Genomic DNA, 24,038 nt, shown 5'->3' on the forward strand with positions numbered 1-24,038 from the left:
TTGTAACCAGAGATGTAACCCAAGGCACTGGTAAACAAAATTTCTTTCACATACATGTTTTCACTTTAAAATATGAAAGGCCAAGAGGTGCAGATCAGAGGCAGAGAAAATGATTTAACTTGTCTGTGTTCAATCTCTAGCACTCAAAAAGATTTTTCCAAGGGGCATTTATTTAATATTTTAAGCAACAAGTAAAACAAATGGGCCCCAAAGGAGCACTTGGTTTAAACTCATGGCTCTGCGTACTCTGCATCCCCACCCCATGACCCAAACAGTTTGCGTTACATACAAATGTAAGTTTACTGTCCAGGTCTTAAAGTGCTACTGTTGACATCAGAATCCAAAGCAGATTTTAAAATGTTAGACCTGCCAGGCTTGGTGGCACATGACTGTAATCTCAGCACTTGGAAGGCCCAGGCAGGAGAGGACGATTGCGAGCCCAAGTTTAGCCTGGACACAGTGTACAGTGAGACCCTGTCTCCAAAATAAATTAAAAATTTGTTTAAAATGTTAGAACCTGACAACTGTGTAATCATTTCAAATCAGAATTCCGAAAATATCTCTCCAAAATATTTTGGAGTTCCATTACTGCTTTTCTAAATATCTTTGTCTTAAAGTTTCATCTTTGACGCCTTTTATAAGTTCTTTCACCTTGCTTACGTTCTAATAGCCAAAATGCATCTTGCGTTTTAAAATAGTCTACCCCATGCCGCCTGTTCGTATTTTTCCTACTCCCCCGTCCCACCTATTTTCTTCTCTTTTCTTCCATGGTGGGCACAGCGCATCCCACAAGGGGCTACGTTTCATCCTTCGCGGACGTTACAACAAAGGCAATGAGCATAATAACCAGGGGTTAAGACTGCCTCTACCGGCCGCGTCGCGATGCAGGAGAAACAACGCTTTGGTGTCCCTGGAAGCTCAAGAGGACCGGCGACGAACAACGATTACAGTGTCGCTTGCACCCCATCATTAGCCTTGGCCGGGCCGGTTTCCTTTGCGGAACTGCCAACCCCTCAAGCCCAGCAAGTTTCGCTCAGACCCTGGGCGGCGCCTGCACCCAACCCTGCGCGGCTCGCAATCCCGGCCCAGTCCGACTGCGGGTGTAGACGCGGGCCGCGCTAGCGTCCACCGATAAGCCCGGCCCAAGATCCCGGAAGAGCCCGGATGTGAGGGCCCAGTCACCAGAGGCACCCGCCCGCAGAGATAGTTTGCGGTACCCCGAAGCGCGGCCCCAGGGAGGGGTCGGTCTCCGCCCCCCCCCCCCCCCCCGCTACCACGTACCCAAGTGAGAAGGCTTTCGCACAGCTCTACCCGCTCCACCGACTCCACGTTGAACATCTTCCTGCGCTGGGGTCTGAGCGCCGCCCCGCCAGCCGGAAACGCCGCGCTCGGCCTGGGGTAGTTGGCAGGGACTGGCGCCGGGCTGGCCCGGTGCCCACCTGCTCCTCAGCCCACCGCCGCCTTGCCCCGCTCCGGCCGCGACTCCCGCACCCTCACCGCGTGCCTCCCTTCTCCGCTCGGGCCGTGCGCCCGGCCACGCCCGCTGCCCGCGTCCCGCCCCGACAGCCCACACCGGCTGTGGAAGCGCGACCCGCCGAGAGCGCGGCCGGCGAGCGAGTATCTGCGCACCAGCGCGCCCGGGCCCGCCCGCTGGGTGTCTGACGCGCACGCGCACGCACGGGATCTGCCCCGTCGCCGGCTCGCCAGCACGCCGTCCGCTCGCACCGCACGGAAGCGCCGAGTGCGCGTGCGCCTACGCCGGCACTCCAAATTGAAATCAAGGAGGCAGTGGCCGTGGAGTGCTGGCGGGGCAGATCCCGGACACCGTCGCCGTTCTTGGTCATCCGGCGTTGGGAGGTGTCCTCTGCAGTGTAGAGGTACGCGCCTCCGCTGGCTGCGAGCTCGGCCGTCCGGGAGGTGCGGAGGGGGCCCAGCGTGGGCGGGGCGCCCGGGTCCCTGGGAACGACCCGGGGCTCTTGGGGCGAGGTTGCGCACGGCTAGGTTCCGGGGTGCGCTTGTGGGGTCGCCCATGACGGCGGAAGGACCGAGGACCTTGGTGGTTCCAGGAGGGCTAGCGGCGGCGAGCCAGCGCACCTACCCTTCTTGGGACTCTTGGAGCCTCGCCTCTCTGGAAGCTATTTGGCGTTTTTGTGGTGGTGAGTGGCACGCGTGTTGCAGCGGGCGATTTGTGCTCATTGAAAGCTCTGAAAGGTTCGCCTACCCAGGAGACGCCAGTTCTCCAGCCGTAAGGACATCAGTGAGTCTAAGGGCCTGTTTCTCCTAGTGTTTGAAGTTGGTTTCTCTTAATGGCGAAGTCAGTCATTGTGTAGGTGTCGCCTTGATAGAAACAGCAATCTGCAGGTTTACTGATACATTTTAAAGAGGTACGGCATGTACAAAGCAAAGTATATTCACCTACATAAGGAACAATATAAAACAATCAGATAAAAACGAAAAAGCCTTGCTAGCTTCCCAGGAAATCTCCCACCTGGTGTTCTTTGCTGATTAAGTTTCCTCACTACTAAGTTTTGTGGTAATCACTTTTTGCTTTCTTTACAGCTTTATCGCATACTGTAATATGTGCTATATAATGGGGGAGGGTGGTTTTGAATTGGAAATATTGTATTTTATAACCTCTTTACTATGAAATTTGTGTATCTGTATAGATAATTTTCATTGTAGTCTGATACTGTATTGAGTGAATATATTAGTGTGTGCACATTTTACTGTTGATGTGTGTTTGTTACAGTTTAGGGCCACTCAGAACAGTGCTGCAAACGTTCTTGTACCTGGACTCCAGTGCAAAAGTGCTTGAATTTCCACAATACACAAGTTAAGAGTCCTAGAACTGTGGATTCATAGATTAAGCATAGTTACCAGATAATACCAAATCTTTATTTGGAGTGCTGCAGTTAAACTTCTTAGGAAACACCTTCACTTTGTTTTGCAGTCCTGGAGCCCTGTGGTACCCTTATCCTCTTAAAACAGGCTTGCTGAATTTCCCAAGCTGGTTTCAAACTCTGTCCCCCTACCTCAGTCTCACACAGGCCTGGAAACTATATTTCAGCCATGCCTCGCAGAGTCCCAGTCAGGAACTCATACGATGATTGTAAATGTTAAAAAAATGTTACCTGCAGTCTTCTCTTAATGATCTTTCTGCAAACTTGCTTCTTTACCCTAAAGACTGAAACACTTTTAGAACCTAAATATGCATCTCTTCTTTGGTTTCTTTGTCAGGTGCCTCTGAACCTTTGGAACCAGAGTTGCTACATTTCAAACTAGGTGATTTCTGTAGAATCTCTGTCACTTCAAGGGATTGTACTCTTATTAGGCAAGCTATGGTGTTTGCATGTGTAGCTTTTCTTTGGATGTAGATCTACATGGAGAAACTTGCTCAGGTTTTAAAGGCTCTGACACATTTGGCATAAAACTTCGTTTTCCAAGCCTGGTTGCAGATCCCACACAGTGCTTTTGTCCTGAGGTTGTAGTGTTCTTGAAGAGTGATTTGTGGTTCCAGTTAGCCTCTTTGAAGGAAATTCTGTTAAGTTTCTTGAAGCCCAGTAATGTGGCACATTCCTGTAATCATAGCACATTAAGAGACAGTAGACAGGAGGATCACAAATTTGAGCCTGGTTTGGGCTATTCAGTGACTTAGCAAGACCGTGTCCCCCCAAAAAAGACTGTGGAGATACAGCTCAGTCCTAAGATCCTGAGTTCAATCCACAGTATTGCAAAAAAGAAAAAAAAAAAGGCAAACTTAAGAGTCTTTTTACACAGGCTTTTATAAAAATTTGATTGCCACAGGGCTTCTGTAGATAATTCCCTTTATTCCAGAACCTTTGTGTTTTTGTTGTTGTTGTACTGAAAACTGAACCCAGGGCCTTTAAACTGTTCTATGTCATCAGGCTATTTTTTAAATATTCTTTTTGAGCAAAGGAATATATTTTTCTGTATTTCTTATTTATGTATATTGGTTATGCAGGTTAATGGGTTTCATTTTGGCAGATTTATACATGCATATATAGTCATTGCCCCCGTCACTGCCCTTACGCCACTCTCCCCACTGGGATCATATTTTGGTGGGGGAGTCAATGTGTGTAATGTATTTTGATTTTATTTATTGCCCCATTATTAGTCCTCACACCACCTTCCGCCCCATATTCCCTTCCTCTTAACTAGTAGTAGTCTCTTACAGTAATTATATCCTACATATTAGGGAGAACATGTGATACTTGTCTTTATGAATATAACCTGGTGAACTCTAGATACATCCATTTTTCTGCAACTAACAAAATTTAATTTTTTTCATGTCTGAGTAATACTCCATCGTGTGTATATAATATTTTCTTTATCCATTCATCTGTTGATGAGCCCTGGCCAGATCCATACCTTAGCCATTGTATATTGTGCCGCAGTAAACATGGATATACAGGTATCTCTTAAGATGATGGTGAACTTTTGAGAGACTGAGCACCCAGACTACAACCCAGAACTCACTCACTTATCGCAAAGTCCCAGTATTTCAGTGAAACCTAAATGCTTTGCTACTGTGGTGACCCTGAGGCCATTTGGCTCAGATGGTGCTAGAGAGGGCATGTGGCATATGTGCCAAAGATTTGTCACTGCTGTTCTGTGGTACTCTTTGAGTTTGAGTGTATACCTAGGAGTAGAATAGCTGGATCAAATGGTAGCTCTGTGTTTAGTTCTTTGGGGAATCTTCATGATTTCCATAGTGGCTGTACTAATTTGTGCTCTTACCAGTAGTGTAGAAGCGTTCCTTTTTCCACTACATTCTTGCCAGCATTTACTGTTGTTTGTAGTCATTTTGTTCTGTTCTGTTCTGTTCTGTTTTTGCCTTTTTGAGACAGAATCTTGCTACACAGTTCAGGCTGACCTTGGCTCACTTTGTGGCCCAGGCTGGTCTCAGACATAACCCATGATTCTCCTGCCTCATCCTCCCAAGTGCTGGAATTACAGGAGTGCACCACCACACCTGGCTTGTTCTTTGTATTCTTGATGATAGTCATTCTGACTGGGGCGAGATAGATGCTTAATGTGGATTTGGTTAGCATTTTCCTAATGGTGGTAAACATTTTTTGGTATACTTATTGGCCTTTCATACTTCATCTTTTTGATGTGTCTGTTCAGTTTTTTACTCACTTATTATTGGATTATTTGCTGTTTCATTTTGTTTTGTTTTGTTTTTTTAGTTCCTTACATGTTCTAGCTATTATAATAATCCTTTGTGGACACGTAGTGGGGAAAGATTCTACAGGCTATCTCTTCACTGTGTTGGTAGTTTCCTTTGCTGTGCAAAAATGTTTTAATTTGATGTAGCCTCATTTATTGATTCTTACTATTGCTATTGAATTCCTAGTAAAATCTTCACTTATACCTATGGATTTAGCTATTTCTCTGTTTTCTTGCAGTTTCAAAGTTGTGGGTCTTGCAACTAGTCTTTGATGCATTCTAAATTGATTTTTTTGTACAGGGTGAGAGATAGTCTCAATCTTCTCTAAGGATACCCAGTTTTCCCAGCACCAATTGACTGTCTTTTCTCCAGGGTATATTTTTATCCAGAATCTGATGGCTGTAGTTGTGTTGATTTCTTTCTTTGTCCTGAGTTCTGTTTGGTTGATCAGTATGTCTGCTTTTGTATCAGCAACATACTGGTTTTTTGTTTTTATTTTCACTCTGGCTTGTAGTATAATTTGAAATCAGGTATTGTGATGTCTCCAGTCTTGTTCTTTTTCATTAGGATTGCATTCGCTCTTTTGGATCTTTTGTGCTATCATATGAATTTTTTTTTTTTATCCGTATCAAGGATCGAACTCACGACCGCCTGCTTTCAGGGCAGGTTCTTATACCACTGAGCTAAATCCCCAGCCCCTATCATATGAATTTTAAGATTCTTCCCCCAGTTCATTGAAGAGTGTCATTGGTATTTTGTTGGCCCTAGGTAGGGTTCAGTTGCTTTTGGAGGTGTATTTTAACAATATTAATTCTGCTAATTTATGAACATAAATGGTCTTTGCATCACCTAGTTTCTTTTTCAACTTCTTTCTTCAGTGTTCTGAAATTTTATTATTAGAAATCTTTCATTTCCTTGGTGGTTTGTTTTTTTGAAGCTGTTGTAAACAGAATTGTTTTCTGATTTCTTTCTCTGCTGGGTCATTATTGATATATAGATGAGCTGAAGGTTTGGGGGTTTTTGTTTTCTGTTTTTGGGACAAGGTCTCAATCTGTAGGTAGGTCAGGCTGGATTTGAACTCACTGTTTAGCCCAGGCTGGCCTCAAGCTTGAGGCAATCCACCTGCCTCAACCTCCTGGATGCTGATTACAGGCATGTGTCTCTATGCTCATCACTATTGATTCTTTAATGTTGGTTTTACTTGGCTGAGTTTATGAGCTTTAAAATTCTTTTGGTGGACTCTTTAGGATCTTCTAAGTATAGGATCATATTTGGAAATGAGTAATTTGGCTTCTTCCTTTCCTATTTGTATCCTTCTTACCGCTTTTTCTTGCTTAATTTTACCGTAGTTTAAATTTCATATTGAACAGGAGGGTGACAGTGAACATCTTTGCCTCATTCCTGTTTTTTTCCCATTCAGAATGATGTTAACTGTAGGTTTGTCTGATATGATCTTTACTATATTGAGGGATGATTTTTTTTAATGCCATTTCTTCAGGGCTTTTATCAGAAAAGGTTGTTGGAGTGTAAGGCTTTTCTGTATCAGTTTAGATGATAGTGTGACTTTTTTTATCCTTGCTTCTCTATATTGTATTATGTTTATTGATTTGCATATATTGAACCATACTGTACTTATATTACTGGAATGAAACCAACTTGATCATGGTGAATGATTTTTAATTTTTTAGAAATTTTATTAGTAAATGCTTACAATACATAATGATTATATTCATTTTGGGGAATTGATACATGTACATAACATGTGTTTCTTTCTCATGTCTGCCATCTCATGGTCCCCTTCCCTTTTGCCTGTCTAAGCTTGGGTGTCTAATTTATTTCATGTAACATTATGATCTCAAGGTGCATTAATTTTCCTACAAATGACTCAGATTTATTCTTTATGACAGAATAGTGCTCTATTGTGTATAAATTCTACATTTTCTTTATCCATTCATCTGTTGATGGACGTATAAAGGCCATGTCCAATATTGCGCTATTGTGAGTTGTATCACTGTAAAATGATGTCTTTAACTTTTTTTCTAGAAAGATTACCTAGAAGAATAGTAACTGGATCAAATAGAATTTCCATTTTTTGTTTATTTGAGGAATGTTCATATTGATTTCCATAATGGTTGTACTAGTGTACTGTCCCACCAGCAGTGTAGAAAGGTTCCTTCTTCCCCCAATCTCACCAGCATTTGATGAGGGCCATTCTTTTTGGGTAAGATGGAATCTCAAGAATGTTGTTATTGAGGCTGGGCGTTTAGCTCAGCGGCATAAGCACCTGCCTTGCAAGCAGACGGTCGTGAGTTCGATCCCTGGTACCAATAAAAATGAAAAAGACAAAAAAAAAAAAAAAAAAAAAAGAATGTTGTTATTGTTGTCTTTTGTGAGTATATATTTGAAATATAAAATTATTACTTTCACTGTAGGGAGTTGGTACATGTACGTAACCTATTTTAATTATTTTCCCCTTCCCTCCATCTCTTGGATACCGTCCTCTTTAGTTGTACGTATTTGTAGTATATAATGCTTAACATTCCTTGTGAGGAGTTGTTACATATATACAACCCATCCCAGTTTCTCTACTTCGTTTAACCCCATTTCTTTCACCTTCCTCCCTCTCTCTCCATCCTTTGGTTTCCTTTATGCACAGAAAGATTTATCTTGGTATTTTCTATCACTTATCATTTTGTTCTTTGTTTATATGTTGTGTTTTTCACGCAAGCGGACAATGCAGTATTTAAGTTTGTGTGTCTATTTAACATTATGGTCTCAAAGTGGGCCCATTTTCTTAGAAATGAGTTTTACCCTTCTTTGTGGCAGCGTAGTACTTTATTGTTTTTAAATATCACATTTTCTTTATCCATTCATCTGTTGATGGACTTAGCGCTTCCAAGATGTAGCTATTGTGAGTTATGCTGCTGTAAAAATGGTTATGTATGTATTGTGGTGTCTTTCAGGAAGATGTCTGGAAGAGGAATAGGTAGAGCAGGTTTTTTTGAGACGTCTCCATAGTGATATCCATAGTGGTTGTAGTAGTTTACATTTCCACCAGCATTGTAGAAGAATTCCTTTTCCCCCACAACCTTTCCAGCATTTGCTGTTTGATTTCTTGATGATTGCAATTCTTTCTGGAGTAAGATGACATCTCAGTGTTGTTTCTCAAATGGTCAGTGATGTTGAACATTTCTTTATATTTATGGTTATTTATATTTCTTATGTGTAGTAGTTCATTTAAGTGGCTCATATTTTTATTGTGTCTTTTATTGGGGGATCTGTAATTTTTTCAAGTCCTTTATATACTCAGATATTAGTCATGTCAGTTGTGACAAATTTTTTTTCCCATTGTGTGGGTTTTCTCTTTACTCTTGGTTGTTTCTTTTGCTGTGCAAGAGTTTTAATTCAGTATAATTCTATATGTTGAGTCTTTATGTTATTGCATGTGCAGGTGAGGTTTTGTTTAGAAAGTCTTTACCTATATTTACGACTTCAAGAGCTTTACCTATTTTATGTGCTGGTAGCTTGTGTTTCCATTTTAAATTTGGGTCTTTGATCCATTTTGGTTTTAGTTTAGTTCTTGGTGAGTGATATGGGTCAAGATTCAATCTTCTGTATGTGTATGGCCAATTTTCCCAGCATCATTTGCTGGAGGCTATCTTTCTTCCAGCATATACTTTTGACCCCTGTGTCAAAAATAAACAGCTGAATGTGCCTAGAGTTGTTTCTGCATCCTCTTTGTTCATTGATCCTCATGTTTGTTTTTGTGACAGTACTATGCCTTTTTTATTTTTAATCCATGTAGAGTTGTAGTATAATTTGAAATCCAGAATTGTAATGCCTCCTGCTTTGCTCTTGCTACCCCTAATTGCTTTTGCTATTCTGGGTTTCTTCTGATTCCATATGAATTTTAGGATTGTTTTTCTCTGGTTCTGTAAGGAATGCTTTTGGTATTAGATTAGGATTGCATTAAATCTATATATCAGTTTTAGAAATGTGACCATTTTTACAGTATTGGTTCTATCTAGGAACAAGAGACATCATTCCAAAATGTGGAGTTGAATTCAGTTTGCAGATATTTTATTAAGAATTTTTGCAGCTATGCACAGCAAAAATATTGGCCTGTAGTTTTTTTGTTTTCGTTACATCCTCTCCAGTATCAGGGTGATGTTAGCCTCTCGGAAAGCATTCGGAAACATTCCTACCCTTTTTATTACCAAATAGTTTAAGGTCATCTTTAAAAATTTAATTACATTTAGCAGTGAACCCATTTGGTTCTGGGTTTTTCTTTTTTTGGAAAACTTTTCATTGCTTCAATCTCACTGCTTGCTCCTGGTCTGTTTAAACATTTTTTATCCTCTAGTTTCTGGTTTGGCATGTCATGTGTGTTTAGAAATGTATCAGTTTTTCAACTGGGTGTTGTGTCCCACTCTTGTAATCCCAAATTCGGGAGACTGAGGTATGAATATTGCCAGGAGTTCGAGGCCAGTGTGGGCTACGTAATAAGTTCTAGGCCAGCCTGCAATACACAGTGAAACCCCATGTCATTGAAAATAAATAAAACCATAATGTGCATCATTAGGTTATTTGAGATTTCTCTGATTTCTTTTGAGATGGGCACTCATAAGGATAAACATAAGAATTACTATATCCACATAGGTTCTGATATGTTTTATTTCCATTTTTATTTGGTGTTAGGAGTTGTTAAATTTCCTCTGTAATCTCACTGGTTTTTCAAAAGTTAATTGTGTTTTTGTATTGTTGCTTTGGTCTCTCTTCTGGTCGATTTTTAGTTTCATACCATTGTGATCTGTTAAGATACAAGAAATTACTTCAGGATTTTTTTTGTATTTGTTAATGCTTGTTTCAAGGCCTAAAATATGATCTGTCTTGGAATACATTCTGTGGCACCTGAGAAGAGTGTGTATTCTGTGGTCTGTTAGGTACGTTTAATCTTTGGTGTCATTTATTTAGTTGTTTGCTTTTGTTGTTACTGTTGTGTGTTTGGTTTTGGTCTGGATGAGCTGTCAGTGACTGTAATGTTGAAGTCACCCACTGATAGTGGCCTATCTGGTTTTTTTGTTGAGTATTGTTCTATGATCTGGGGTGCAGAAATGTCCAGTACATACATATTATAATTGTTGCATATTTATGGTACACTGTTTCCTTTCCCAAAATAGATTGGAATTTTTTTTTTGTTTTGTCCTACTAATTTTGTTTTGAAATTTGTTTTGTCAGATAAGAATATAGCTCCTCCTACTTGGTTTTGGATTTCATTTGCATGGAATATGTTTTTCATCCTTTGAAATTCACTCTGTCTTTGGTAGTAAGGTATGTTTCTCTTAAGTAGTAAAGGGTTGGATTTTGATTCTTAATCTGCCAATCTGTGTCTCTTGAGTTAAGACCATTTATATTCACAGTTACTATAGAAAGATATGTACTAACTCCTGTCATTTTGTTGGTTTTTTTTTTTTTTAACTGTTCTCTTTCCTAATTCCCAGTAGCTTTTCTGTGTGTAGGTTTAACAGTCATAAATTTCTTTAATTTATACTCATCTCAGAAGTTCTTTTGTTCTTCCTTCAATATTTCAGGATAGCTTTGCCACCTGTAGTTACTGTAGTTACTTGTGTTTCTTGGCTTCAAGTATGTTGTTCTAGGCCTTTCTGACCTTTAGGGTTTTTGCAGGGAAGTTTGAAATATTCTGATGGATTGACCAATATAAAGGATTCAGTTTTTCTCTCTTTGTGCTTTCAATACTTTATTTTGTACTCTTGCCTTTTACCTTCACGTAACCTTAATGGAATTTTCTTCTGGCCATATCTGTTTGGGATCTCATTGTCTCCAGTATCTAGAAGTCTTACATCCGTGACAAGATTTAAAAGTTTTCTGTTATTTTATTAAGTAGATTTTCTGTATCTTTAGTGTGAACCTTGGTGCCCTCTTCTATACCTAAGTTCATAAATTTGGTCTTTTAAGCATGTCCCAGTTTTCTTTGGTGTTTTATTCATAACTTCTATTTTTCTTTTTTTCATATCTGTGTGTAATCATTCCTTAATCTTATCTTTGTGCCCTCAAATTTTGTCTTCACTGGATGCAGTCTATTGGTAAAGTTTTCCACTGAATTTTGATTTGACTTATTTTGCTTTCCTTTCCAGGATTTGTTTGGTTCTTCTTCAGATTGTCTTTGTTGAATTTCTCCTTCATATTTCCATTATCTTCATTAATCTTCATTAATTTATAAATTTATTAATTTATTTCCATTATCTTCATTAATTAATTTAGTAATTTATTCAGCTGTTTCTTGGGTTTGATTTGAAGTCATTAGTGTTGTCAATCTTTTGAATTCTTTGATACTTCATCCACTTCAATGTCTTTGCAGTCAGTCAAAGATGAATTACGGAAATGTGTAGTAGTAGTATTGCTTGGTTTTTTGTATTTCTTACATGTGTATATTGAAATTTGTATATCTGTAAAGATGGTATCTCTTCTACTTTTTTTTTTTTTTTTTTGGTAGCGGGAATCAAACTCGTGAACTCACACTTGCCAGGCAGTCGCTTACGCCACTGAACTAAATCCCTGGCCCTCTCTTCTACTTTATTTGAGTATATTCTCAGTGTCCCACATTCTTTTGTGAGCTATATTCCCAGCACCACTGACTAGAGAAAATGAACCACAGTAATGCTGACAACAGAAAGCAAACCAGATATTGGCATACATTAAAAGCAAAGGCTTTGCCATCTTTTAGAGAGAGACAGAGTCAGATTAGTAATAATTTAGACCCAGCAAGTCAGATATTGGCATACAGTATAGATCTACTAAAAGCAACAGCTACACTACCACTAAATAGAAAGGAAATCAAGAATAGCATAGAGTAAACTAAGTAGCTTCTGATTGCAGAGTCAGGGCTCTCCCTGGGAGTTGAGATTACCATTCCATACTGCTCTGTTTTTTACAGTTCCATTGGCTGCTGCTTGTTTCTTGGAGCGCTTCTCCTTTCTAAGTGGCTGTTACCAAGTGTCTGAATCCCAGGTCCCAGAAAGGCTGTGATTCACTGCCAGCTGCTACTCTGCTTACCATCTTTTATCTTTTTTTTTTTCTTGGAGACAGTTTCACTGAGTTTCCCAGGTTGAACTCAAGCTTCCTATCCTCCTACCTCAGCCACCAGAGTACTAAGATGACTGAGTTTCTCCTTTATTCCAGAAAGTCCTAGAGTTCCCTATTTTCCCTAGTTTTTCTCTGTGGTTTTCTTTCCTTACCTGAAAACTTAGAGCAAAGACCTAGAGAACTGTTTTAAATTGCCTTAGCGTTCTCTTTATTTGGACATGGTGGTGTCCTGTGTGCAGTGTCCTCAAATTTTTCCTGTCCTCCAAGGAAAAATATTTAGAGCTTTGATTAAAGACAGTTTTATTACAGGGTAATATCAGAACCTCCAAATATGTGAGGGAAAATGCCCAACCTGCTGGATGTCTGATATGCTGAGTTTGTGGTCTCTACCGAAGAATAAATTCTAGGAATAATAGAGGTTAAGAGTAAAAAGATACTTGAGTGTATAGAAAGCTCTCATCAAAGGAACAGGAGGGGTCCCAAATGGGGAGCTGAGGACCCCACTCTATAGGCATATTTTATAGAACGAAACTCACATGGATACAATGTGAGTTACAGCTGTGATCAACCAGTGAGATTATAAGCATAGCTGCTTAGGTAATACCAGTCCATTGAGGAAGCAAGTCACAAAGTGAACAGGCATGGAAAGAAAAGACTTTTTATGGGAAATGATGGGTCCAGAGGTCTTGACCTTCCAGTGGGATGACTGATGTCTGCTTAGGCTTCATTTGTATGAAGGTCTGATCATCTTGGTTTTGTCTTGAAGCTTGGTCTCTGATAGATGTGTCTCTGGTGACAGTGAAGATGTATTTCATCTTTCTGCTGACTCAAGGCCTAGCCCTGATTGCCTATTTCTGCCTAAGTTAGCTCTCTATAATATTCCTTTCTCTGAATAGCAACCCCTAACTGCCATGAATGGGGAAGGGTACTCTGGCTTCTCTAAGATGAAAGAATTAATAATTGTGATTGGCAGTCAGAGATACTCTCCAGAGGGTTTATTTAAAAGGCACTCAATGGATGTCAGGTGTTTTCATCTTGGGTAGGTACATAGCTTTAAGTCTGGAGGCAACAAGGTCAAAGAAACATTTAAATATATAGGGGCCAAACAGTAAAATCAACAAGACTATTATAACCAAAAAATTTTTCCACCAGCCTGTAATTACCAGCCAGGAATTACCAACCTGTAATTCCTACAGAGAGGGTAAAGAGAATCTAACATGGCATTAACCTATTATCTTTACTAGTCATTGGCATAATTAGCAGAAGGATCAGGAATGCACACACAGCATGTTTTTTTTTATAGGAGAAGCAAATACTTCCTAGTGCTATTGTTAGGATGTCTACTGTCACCCAAGTTTGGAAAACAACTTGCCTCATGTATTGTATTGTATTATATTGTATTGTATTTTTTTTTTTTTTTATTTAAGGAAGAGAGACAGACCAGTCAAAGTCTCATTTAAGCCTCACTGAATATAGTTACTTAATACCTCAGTGTGTTGTATGACACGTCCTCTGCTAGGTTTATCTGGTGGATACCAATAAAAGGAATCTGGCATATTCGTTGATGGTTCTGTCTGTACGATCACTTGGAGCCTGGCAGCCTCTTAGCAAAAACAAACAAATTTCTGAAAAATTAGAGCATACGCACCAGAACTGAAAGGCAGGTTGGAGAAAGAGCCAAGTCCAGAATCTGTTGTTAAGGGACTGGAATGGGACTGTAACCTGCTGGCTGTTAGACTTTGCTGATGGAGTCTGAGGTTTTGTCCTGAGCCTCCACAGAGTTAGCTGTAAGAAAGTGGAGACTTTGGTGACTTTAAAAGACAGTTTTAGCTAAAGAATTTAAAGACTTCTGTTGAGCTTTTTATAACTTCTGCTTTACTTTTTCTTAATGACCTGTAACAGTGGTCAGCTACTGGTGTCACAGGAAACTGCCAGAAGTGGTCAGCAATTAGATTCTCACTTTATAGCTAGCTTATTACTATGGTGTTGCTTTATGTATCTTTTGGTTATACTTCTCTGTTGTATGTTGAAGATGAATTTAAAGTGAGACCTGTGTTGATTAAAATTAACGTATTGCTGTCTATCAAGATGAGTTAAATCTTCTCAGGTATTACTTTAGAACTGTATTACAGATCCTATCGGCTCTTCTATCAGTGTCAGCTCTCAGGATGGGTCACGACCTTGTTTGCCCATATTGTTTTCTGTGAAAGCATGAGAGACCTTTTCTGTGAAAGCATGAGTGACCTTCCTTTGGCACACCATACACTTGTTGATTTTCGTCTTCTTGGGTCCTGCAGTCTCCCTGTTCAGGAGGTTGAGTGACTCAATAAAGTTATAGGATCTCGTAGGAAAAAAAGGGTTCCCTCGTGCCCTGGGTCTTGACTGACTTTGGAGGGCCAGGGCCAAAGTATTGACTGTTCTCTTAGCCCAGCTACCTTTCTAGCTCCAATTTTTAAAATGTACTTGTTGAAAACCCAGAAGAAAAGTAACATTAGTATTATATTGGGGGCAGTGAGTTCAGCTATTATAATTTTAGCAGACTGCTTTACTTTGAAATATAAAAGTATAACCAGTTATTTCTTACCAGTCATGGTTGTCTTGGTAGTTGAATCACTGCAGAATGTTAACAGACAACAATTTTAAAAGTTTTACAGATGGCTGTGGATTTAACTTAGCAGCATAAGCGCCTGCCTGGCAGACGTGAGGTCGTGAATTCAATCCCCCGCGCACACACAAACACACACAAAAGTTTTACAGAGAACACGAGATCAAGAGTCACATATAATCTGTCAGCATAACAATCACAATGTTATCTTTGATACACATTTAAATGTCTAACTTGAAAGTCTTTTTAGTCAGTTTAGTACATAAAGAAGCTCTCACTATTTGTTACCCTTTAATGGAATGTCACTGAAGAAGCATGTGACATTGTCTTGACTTCTCAGTGCGTTAGCATTGCCAAGTGTAGTGACACATATATAAAACATGTACATCACAGAAACCTTTTTTTAAAAACTCATTTGATGGGTGGTCTCGTATGGGTTTGACATATACCTCTTAGCACAAGTAGCTGGAGTACAAGAGAAAGACAGATATCTGAATCTAGGAAAAGGTTATTACCATGAACAATTCTAGTTTTATATCTTAGAAGACCTGTCTACCCAGAAGGTATGAATGAATACATTTAGTACACCATGAAATTAGCAATAATGAATATCATTCCTACGTGAATGACCCCTTTGTCCCTTAATTTAGTTTTGTATCAAGAGCACTTTTTTGTGAAACTTTTTTTTTTTTTTTAACAGTAAACCTTTTGACAATGGCCAGTGTAAAAATTTCACAATAATATGTTTAGCTACGTTATTGGGGCATGCCTTCCCTTCGGTAAGACTGTGGAAATTATTGGGATCCCATTAGTGAACAAAGACTGGGAAAAAACATTTCCAGGAAGCTGATCCTTTATTCACCAAGGAGAGTCCTAAATTTCCCTAAGCTCCCCATTGAATTACCTTAAAATTTAAAATAAGTTCTCAGATTATCTATGAGAATTGGATCATAACACTTACTATTGTATACAGTCAACAATAAGCATTGCATTCATAAAACAAGTTTTGACATCATTTTGATCAGCTGGCAACCTAGGTGGAACCATGTCCTTAACTCTAATGACATTCATGTATAAGCCAACTTAAGCTATAGACGAATATTTTAAAACTCCAAAAAAGCAAACAGAAGAAAAACTTATTGAGCTCATACAAAACAGCTATAAGTATGATAGCTGATTACAGATTGTACAGACAGATGGAAAAACACATAAGACAGTTTGTAACACCAGAGTGTACTCAGCTGTATTTGGCCAATTTGAATGAGTTTATAAGTTTGTAACTACAGTCAGAACCTTTTATAGGTCTGTTAACACATCTCTTGTAATAATCAGATGAAATAAAAACCTTTAACGTGCGAAAGTAAGGGCAGTTTTTAAGATGGGCCTTAGTCTGTTGGTTTATTTGATTGGGATGCTCTGCTATATTGACTTCTTTTTTTTTTTTTTTTTTTTAAATAGGCATAGGCTCCCTTTGTAAGAAAGGAGTTTTGCTGTGTTGTGAGGTGTGTATATGCAGTGTGCTTTCCCTGAAGTCGGATTTTGATGCCTCTGGCACTAAGGGAGCTTCTGTAGCCATTGTTACAGTGTCTTACTCAGGTCCCTAATCTTGGATAAACATTCCCAAACCTATGCCCTATCTTTCATTAGCATACAAATTGAAATTGTGTCCCCTCAGGGCCCAGTGGTTAGCTCCATGCCCAGGCATTTAGACAGACTCATTTAAGCTTCTGGAATGCAGTCTGGGAATCAAGTTCCCAGGTTAAAATTTAGGTATCTGTCTTTTGGGCTTTTTTATAAGCCAATAGAGGGGTTGTATAATTTTACCATATCCTTGTATCAAGAAGTGATAAAGGCTTGTAACTCTTAGGAATCCTTGTAGTTGTTTTATAGTCTTGGGCTGTGGGAAGATAAGAATTGTTTTAATTCTTTGTGCAGTCTTTGAGTTCCCTTGGATATGATAAGGCCCAAATATTTTACCTTCAGTTACCCATACTTTATGAGTTATTTGTCTCCACAAAGAAAAGGCAGCGTACTTGACTTGGGTACATATATATTCCAGTATTTAAACAAGATAAAATCTCTCTCTGCAGGAGGGGTACTGGACTTTCAGGTATAAATGAGTGAGTGAAGAGAAATCCATCTGAGTTACAGCCTCAGGGTTGTAAGAAATAGCAAGTTGCCTCTTTTCTGGTGACTCCTTTTACTGAGGTATAAGTTGGAGGAAAGGCCAAGCTTAAAGAGACAACCAAGAGACACACACACCCATGTCCAGCAGTAGGCCGTTTTTCTTCTGCAGTCATGATTGCCTGAGGCTCCTCTGTGGAGATTACAGTCTGGCCAGAGTGCCCTGGACCCTTTGTCTTGCTAGATCAGCTGGGCAGATGTGTCTGAGCTCTGGGGCTACCTTTGCAGTCAAGACACGGCACAGAGGATTCCTTAAGGTACTCTCTTATAGCTCTTGGAGTATAAGCTCGTGGAGTATAAGTCATCAAGGCAAGACCCACATTCTTTAGAATATTTCTATTGATAAACTAATTTTCAGAATTGTATTGTATTAAACAATTTATACTTAACAGGAAAAAAATCTCAAAGTATTGAGTTTCTAATATTATTTCTGAAAAAGTATCAAAATCTTAAAAATTAACTGATTTGGGACTGGGGATTTAGCTCAGCGGCATAAGCGCCTGCCCTGCAAGCAGGCAGTTGTGAGTTCGATCCCTGGTACCGATAAAAAGGAAAAAGACAAAAAAAAATTAACTGATTTTTGGTGTACAAAGCCTAAAGAAGAACATCACAAATAAATTCCCATAGTAACTACAATAAAAATGGCAATTGCACTTTTGAGGAAAATAAAGTCTTTACTGCAGTTATCACCTCGAAGACAGTCTACACACATGACAGCAGCATGTTCCATGCACATACATCTCTCTCATTGACAGCAAATATCTTTTGCTTCCTGGTCTTTTTATAGAAAATACTTTGACATCTCTGTGGTCTTGCTGTTTTTTTTTTTTAAGGAGAGGAAAAAAAAAACAGAAAAAGGGTACAAGTTATACAGAATTTCAGAAAAAATAAACATAGGAAATCACTAGTTAATAGAATACATATTGTTATCTTAGAAATAGTTGTTCAGGTTACAAAATTAAAGCATATAAAGTGGACTTTCAAACAGTGAGACTGGAAACAGTTTTGTTCAATGATCCAACAAAACTCAATAATACAGTTATCTATCTTATACACTTAAATATATATGCGGTTATATTCTTTAGAGCACTTTCTTTTCCTTTCTTTTGTACAATGACAATTACACATTTTGGGTTTTATTACTCCCACAGTTCTTACTATTTTTTTTTAAAGAGAGTAAAACCAAATGTGACAGAACAGAGTCAGTCAAATCAAAAGGATGGACATAATAGATAATGTAAAAACAAAATACTAGGTGATCAATAATAGTTACCATACTGCCTCTTGCTATCTTAAAAAGAATTGCCTATATCATCAGTTATAATAAAATTGAACAAAACAGTAAAGAATAAAACCAAAACATTGGAGACATTACAGGACTTTAAAAGAAGATAATAGTCAACCGGAATTGGCGTCATAATGAATCTTATTGTCTTCACAGTTTTGCCTATACTTTCGAACTTGGTACTATCAAGCAAAGCAGAATAGAGGAAAATCAGTCAAAACAAGATGGTGAGAGCAATACAGGATTTCAAATCAAGTTAATAGGAAATCAAAGTGGGTTACTATAATGTATCCTGCTATTTTTTTTTATTTTTCTCTTAATTAAAAAGATAAAAATAAAAAAGTAAATAATTTTTTAAAAAAGTAGATTGAGATAAAAGAGGGCATGACAACAAAACAGCGCAGGTCGAAGCATAACCATTTAAGCAAAATAGTGTTTCCACCACAAGATATCCTGACATATAAGTAGTTACCATAGTGTCTCTTTCCTTGAAATCTTTGTGTATAACTTCGTATACTGTAGCACCAAACATATCAAGACACTATAAAACCATTCAAGAGAATGATACTATTACAGGGTATTTAGAACCAACTATCAGAAAATGAACAATGGTTTCTGTATAATCTCCTTGTCTATAAAAGTTTTTGCTTATATTATCACATATAATAAAATCCAATAAGGTACAACCTGTTAAGACCAATGGAGACAGAAGAATAAAAGCTTGATGGGACTTCAAAACAAGATGATACTAAATCAACACTAGCTATTATGGTATCTTGTTTTCTCCAAAATAGCTGTTCCTACCATCCAATCTTCTCTGCCTCATTTCTGTTGCACTCTTTTTCTGTCATTTGTTGTCAGTTTGTCTTCTTCATTTTGCTTTCTGCTCCATTCATTGTGACCTCTCTGCCACTGTTTCTGAAGTCTTGGTATTTTCCTTGTATTCTCTGTAGAGTTGAATTGGTGGTTGCAAATTCCCCTCGTTCTTTATCCTGGAAGCACCTTGTTTTTCCATCAATTTCTAGGGACAGTTGTGTAGGATATATCAATCTTGGCTGGAGGTTGTTATCTTTCAAAGCTTGAATTATTTCCCCCAACGCTCTTCGTGATTTGATGGTTTGTGCCGAGAAGTCTGCTTTAATTCTGATGGGTGTTCCCTTGTACGTGATCTGTTTCTTGTCTCTGACGGCTTTTAGTATTCTGTTCTTATATTGGATTTCTGGAATTTTGATTATTATATGCCTGGGTGTAGCTCTGTTTGGGTTGTAGGTGGCTGGGGTCCTATATGCCTCATACATCTGAGTATCTTTACCTTTTGCTAAATTAGGGGAATTCTCTTGGTTTATTTCTGTGAATAGCTTTTGTAGTCCATTTGTTTGTGTCCTACTTCTTCTTTTATGTTCTTAATTCTTAAATTATAGATCCTCTTATCGTCTTCTAGCCTTTATATTATTGCTGTTCATTTTCTTGTTATTTTTAAGAAGTTTTTCATTTCATGCTCCCAAATTACAAATCTGCCCTCCAATTCAGATAATCTATCCTTAGTTTCTTTCAAGCTGTTATGCCAGCTTTCGATAGAGTTTTTAGTTTCCTGGTAATCTCTTTGAACCTGCTTCACGTATTCTATATTTTCTCTGTTTTCTCCATCAAACAATTCTCCCCTTTTTTTCTGTTCTTCCATTCTACCATCTGTTTTTTCTTGGGTGGTGCTTAGCATTTCTCTAACTATTCTACTTATATCTTGCTTTATTTCGTTAAATACTTCATTTTTAAACTTGTCTATGAGGCTCTGGAGATATCGCTTTATGTCTATTGGTGCTGTATCTGATATTGCATGTTTTCTGTCTTCCTTTGCATTTCCCTTTCCTGGATCAGTGTTCTCAGGATTGGGGACTGAGGACCCTTTCTTGTTGCTTCCTCTTCCTATACTTTTTGTTCCTTCCATACAAGTGAATGTAGGAGGCCCAATTTTTTTCTCTTTTTTCAGTTACAGTTTGTCTGAATTGCGCCAGCTAAGTGTTCACACCCACTGCAGTGTACCAGGGAGACACAGACCTGGGCAGCCTCTCCTGGGCCCGCCCTTCCAAGTCAACCTACTGAAGGCTTCACTGCTAGGCTGCACCTCCAGGCGCTGGGACCTGGTTTGGGGTAGCCTACTGGGTCTTAGTCAGCAGCGTCACGCAGGCCAGGCGCTTCACACCAATCCCGCTTGAGAGGGGAATATGCGACTAATGTCATTGCAGCATCCTGCTCCAGCAAGTCTGCCCAGTCCCAGTATGTCCTTTGCTGGAGCCTCTTACTCTATGAAAGGGTCGCCATACGCTCACTCACCGCAAGTCGATGTAGGGCTCCCTGCCAGTCCCGCTCTCAACTCGGTTCACAGATTCCCACTCTCAGAGCTTTTGCATGTCTCTCTCCCTGCCCAGCAGATTTGGATGCAGCAGCGGCAGCAGAAAATTCAAATCGCGGCTTCCAGTGGCACAGGTTCTAGCTTCTGTGCTGAGATTTTATCTGTTCCTGTTATAGCACCAGGATTGGATTTCCAGCTGGTTTCTCTTAGCTTAGTTCATTCCTGGGTTGGCAGGGTGTATCTTCCCTTGCTTAGGACTCCTTGTAGGACACCATTCCTGGATTTTAAGCAGGGTATCTCAGAGAGCCTCCATAGCTGCTGCTGTCTATCCGCCATGTTCTTCCAGAAGCCGGTCTTGCTGTTTTTTCAGGAGTTTGTTATATTACTCAGTGTATAGTTAACAGGAGCATCAAATATCAATAAAATAAAGTATTAAGTTCTTAATATGTATTATGCATTTAGAATAAATGTCAGTATTTTCTTATCAGCTATGCACTTGCTTAGAAAATCTAAAATATAATATCAGAAATAAATTCATATATGAACTACAATGCAGATACCAATGGAACTCTACCACAAAAATAAATTTTGCTTCAGCTGTCAAATCCAAGACGCCCTTCACACATGACAACTGCATGTTCCATGCACGTATCTTGCTTACACTGACAGCACATGTACTTAGTTTTTCTTTCCTATGTGGCAGTCTTGTCACCTCTCCTATTTTGTCAGGAGCTTCCTACTATATCATGTAACATGCACTTAGCAGGGAAATAAGATATCAGAGACAAAATGTCAAATATATAATAAACAGAATACAAGTAAACCTTTTCATATCAGCTGTTTACTTACAAAACCTAAAACAACATGAAAAATTAAACACAAAAGTCTATAAGAGAAACAAACTTTGCACCAGGTGTAGTGGCGCATGCCTGTAATCCTAGCATTCTAGAGTCTGAGACAGGAGAATCACAGTTCAAGGCCAGCCCGGGGTACAAAGTGAGTTCAAGGGCAAGGGAAGCATGAATTACACAGTGATGCCCTGCCCGCCCAAAAGAAAGAAACTTTGCTTCTGCTGTCACACTGAAGGTGATCTTCACACATGACAGCTGAGGTATTATTTACACAGCTACCACGTGTTTTTTGTTTTCTTGTCCTTTCCTATAGGGCAGAATTGGTATATTTTTGGTTTTCCTGTTGTTATAGTAGGTCTTCATGGTACTGCACCTGCCTGTTCACCCTCAGCTCACCAGTGTTCTGCACAACTTTTTCGCATAGTTCCCTAGGTAAAATATTTTGTTTTTCCTCTGCTGTAAGTGATCTCTTATAAACTCCAGTCTCGATCTGCTAAGACGATTGCGCTCTTTCCTTGCAGCTTTCCTTAGATGATCCATGTTCCTGGCTTTTCCAAACTTCTGGGGTCTGCACTGCACGTTTGGCTTCACATTCACAGCTTCATATACTGCCCTCTCATGCACTTTGCCCTCCCACGTCTTCTGAAATTGGGGTTGAAGCCTTGCATTCTTCATGAACCTAAAATCAGCACCATGTGGATGATGCCAAGGTCTGCTGCCAGTTGGAGCAGTAGGCAGGCTTTCATCTCTCTTGGCTGTAGGAGTCGAGTACCTGGATTACTGGGCATTCTGAATCTGATTGTGAGGAACAAATTCTCTATGGTGCCACCATTCTAGAACCTGGTGCAGCCACCACCATTTTGGAATTGTGTGTGCTGCCACTGCCATTCTGGAACATGGAGTTCTGCTGTTTTCTCCTCAAAGCAAAGTCTTTCACTTTTGCTTTGAGGCTGCAAAGGGTGGAGACCAGCTGTTGCTTGTCCCTAAGACCATTTTTTTATGTTCTCCCATTTCTCCTCAACAATAGAGATCTCAGCTCAATCTTCACAGTCCAGGAACTTTTTTCCCAACCAAACTCACATTTTGAATTACCCTGCCGGTCTCTTAGCTCTTGATTCACAACATAAATGTAGTTAAAAGCCCCCAACAATAGCCATACCATCTGCCTCAACATTTTTCTGCCTTGAAATTTCTTTTTCCAGATTAGTCTGCTGACCTTAATCTCAGTCTCGGGTAAAGTCTTTGGACACAAGCAAAATGCAGACAAACTTTCTGCCAAGCCATAATATCATGTGGAATTCAACAACCAGTGCAATCCTTCCCAGCAGAAACCTCCCGAGCTTGGTCTTTCCTAGCAGGCTATCAGCCTTCTGGTCTCCTGAGCTCTGATCACAATCTCCCAGTCTGAGGCATTCCAGCTCCTCAGGGGACATCTCTGAACTTTGCACATTTCTTCCCACAAACTATTCCCAAAGGCTCTTGAACCATATTGTCATAGAATGACCCCACTCCACTGGTACCAAATTCTGTCTTGATTACTTTTCGCACATCGTTGAGACAAAATATCTGACACCCAAAATGAATGAAGGAAAGGTTTATTTAGCTTACAGTTTTTGGAGGTTTCAGTCCATACCCAGCTGGCTCCAAGGCAGAGTGGCATGGCTGAGGGTCATGACCACAAGTGACAAGAACGAAAAGAGAAAAGCACACCACCTTCCCTCCCTTTACTGTGTGCAGGCTGTGCACCCAAGGGAGGCACAGCACTCACACCGCCAATCTCAGTAGTAGACAATGAACTAATCATAAGTGCTAGATTCAGCCACCTTCATGACTGCGTGAGGCTTTGGAGTGACATCGAAACACAAACCTTAATAGCTGGTTACTTGTGCTGTAGGCAAATGTAACATAAATTGGAAACCAGTAAACTAGTTATCCTGTGTCATATTCTGATTAGTTTGGGAGATGGGAGCAGCAAGTCTGTTCATAACATCATTTGGTTTATTACTGTACAAATAAGGGCCTTATAGCAGAGTTTCAGGCTAAATGTCTAAATTGAAAGCATAATAAGTCTTCAAATGTATAAGGGTATCCATATTTTTATATCACTTTTCCATGTCGTTTATATTTCTCAGATCACCATGAGAAATCTGTGCTAAGTACAGCAGACCTATGAATACTTTGTTTAGTGAAATATCATAATATATTTTTGAATATGGCTGTTGGTGCATACAGAACATTTTAGTTGTATTTCAGCCCTTGTATATTTTCCAGTACCTTGTAGCATTTCCAACATTGAATGGCATGGTGGCATTCTGTCCAGTACCTTTCATGCCTGCCAGAACCTTCACTTTGTTTATGGACTTGGTTCTAGTGTTGGATCATTCCATTCCATTTGAACATTTTGCAATATTTAGACTAGTCAAATATGTATTCTCATTGCTGTTTGTCGTCTAAAGCAAGATCTGCAT

At 39.5% G+C, this 24,038-nt stretch overlaps 2 protein-coding genes across 6 annotated transcripts in view; one reads left to right on the top strand and one right to left on the bottom strand.

Annotated features, from left to right (window-relative positions):
• Positions 1-1,544, bottom strand: part of Hook3 (hook microtubule tethering protein 3) — a 116,852-nt gene extending 115,308 nt beyond the window's left edge. The window contains exon 1 of one of the 2 annotated variants that reach the window (XM_013157500.3): positions 1,282-1,544. In XM_013157500.3, the coding sequence (XP_013012954.1) occupies positions 1,282-1,338 (57 nt within the window). In that variant the 5' untranslated portion in view covers positions 1,339-1,544. The remainder of the gene's footprint in view (positions 1-1,281) is intronic. The other variant, XM_003474624.5, reaches the window with a different exon arrangement.
• Positions 1,545-1,716: 172 nt separating this feature from the next.
• The window catches only part of Rnf170 (ring finger protein 170), a 58,945-nt gene continuing 36,623 nt past the window's right edge, over positions 1,717-24,038 (top strand). Inside the window, exon 1 of one of the 4 annotated variants that reach the window (XM_003474625.5) lies at positions 1,717-1,877. The gene's annotated coding sequence lies outside the window, so the exon portion shown is untranslated. The other 3 variants (XM_013157502.3, XM_013157501.3, XM_005005739.4) reach the window with 3 other exon arrangements.

Source organism: Cavia porcellus, unplaced genomic scaffold (genome assembly GCF_034190915.1).
Source record: "Cavia porcellus strain 051 isolate PalLab524CR breed Dunkin Hartley unplaced genomic scaffold, mCavPor4.1 scaffold_26, whole genome shotgun sequence".
NCBI classification, from domain to species: Eukaryota; Metazoa; Chordata; class Mammalia; order Rodentia; family Caviidae; genus Cavia; species Cavia porcellus.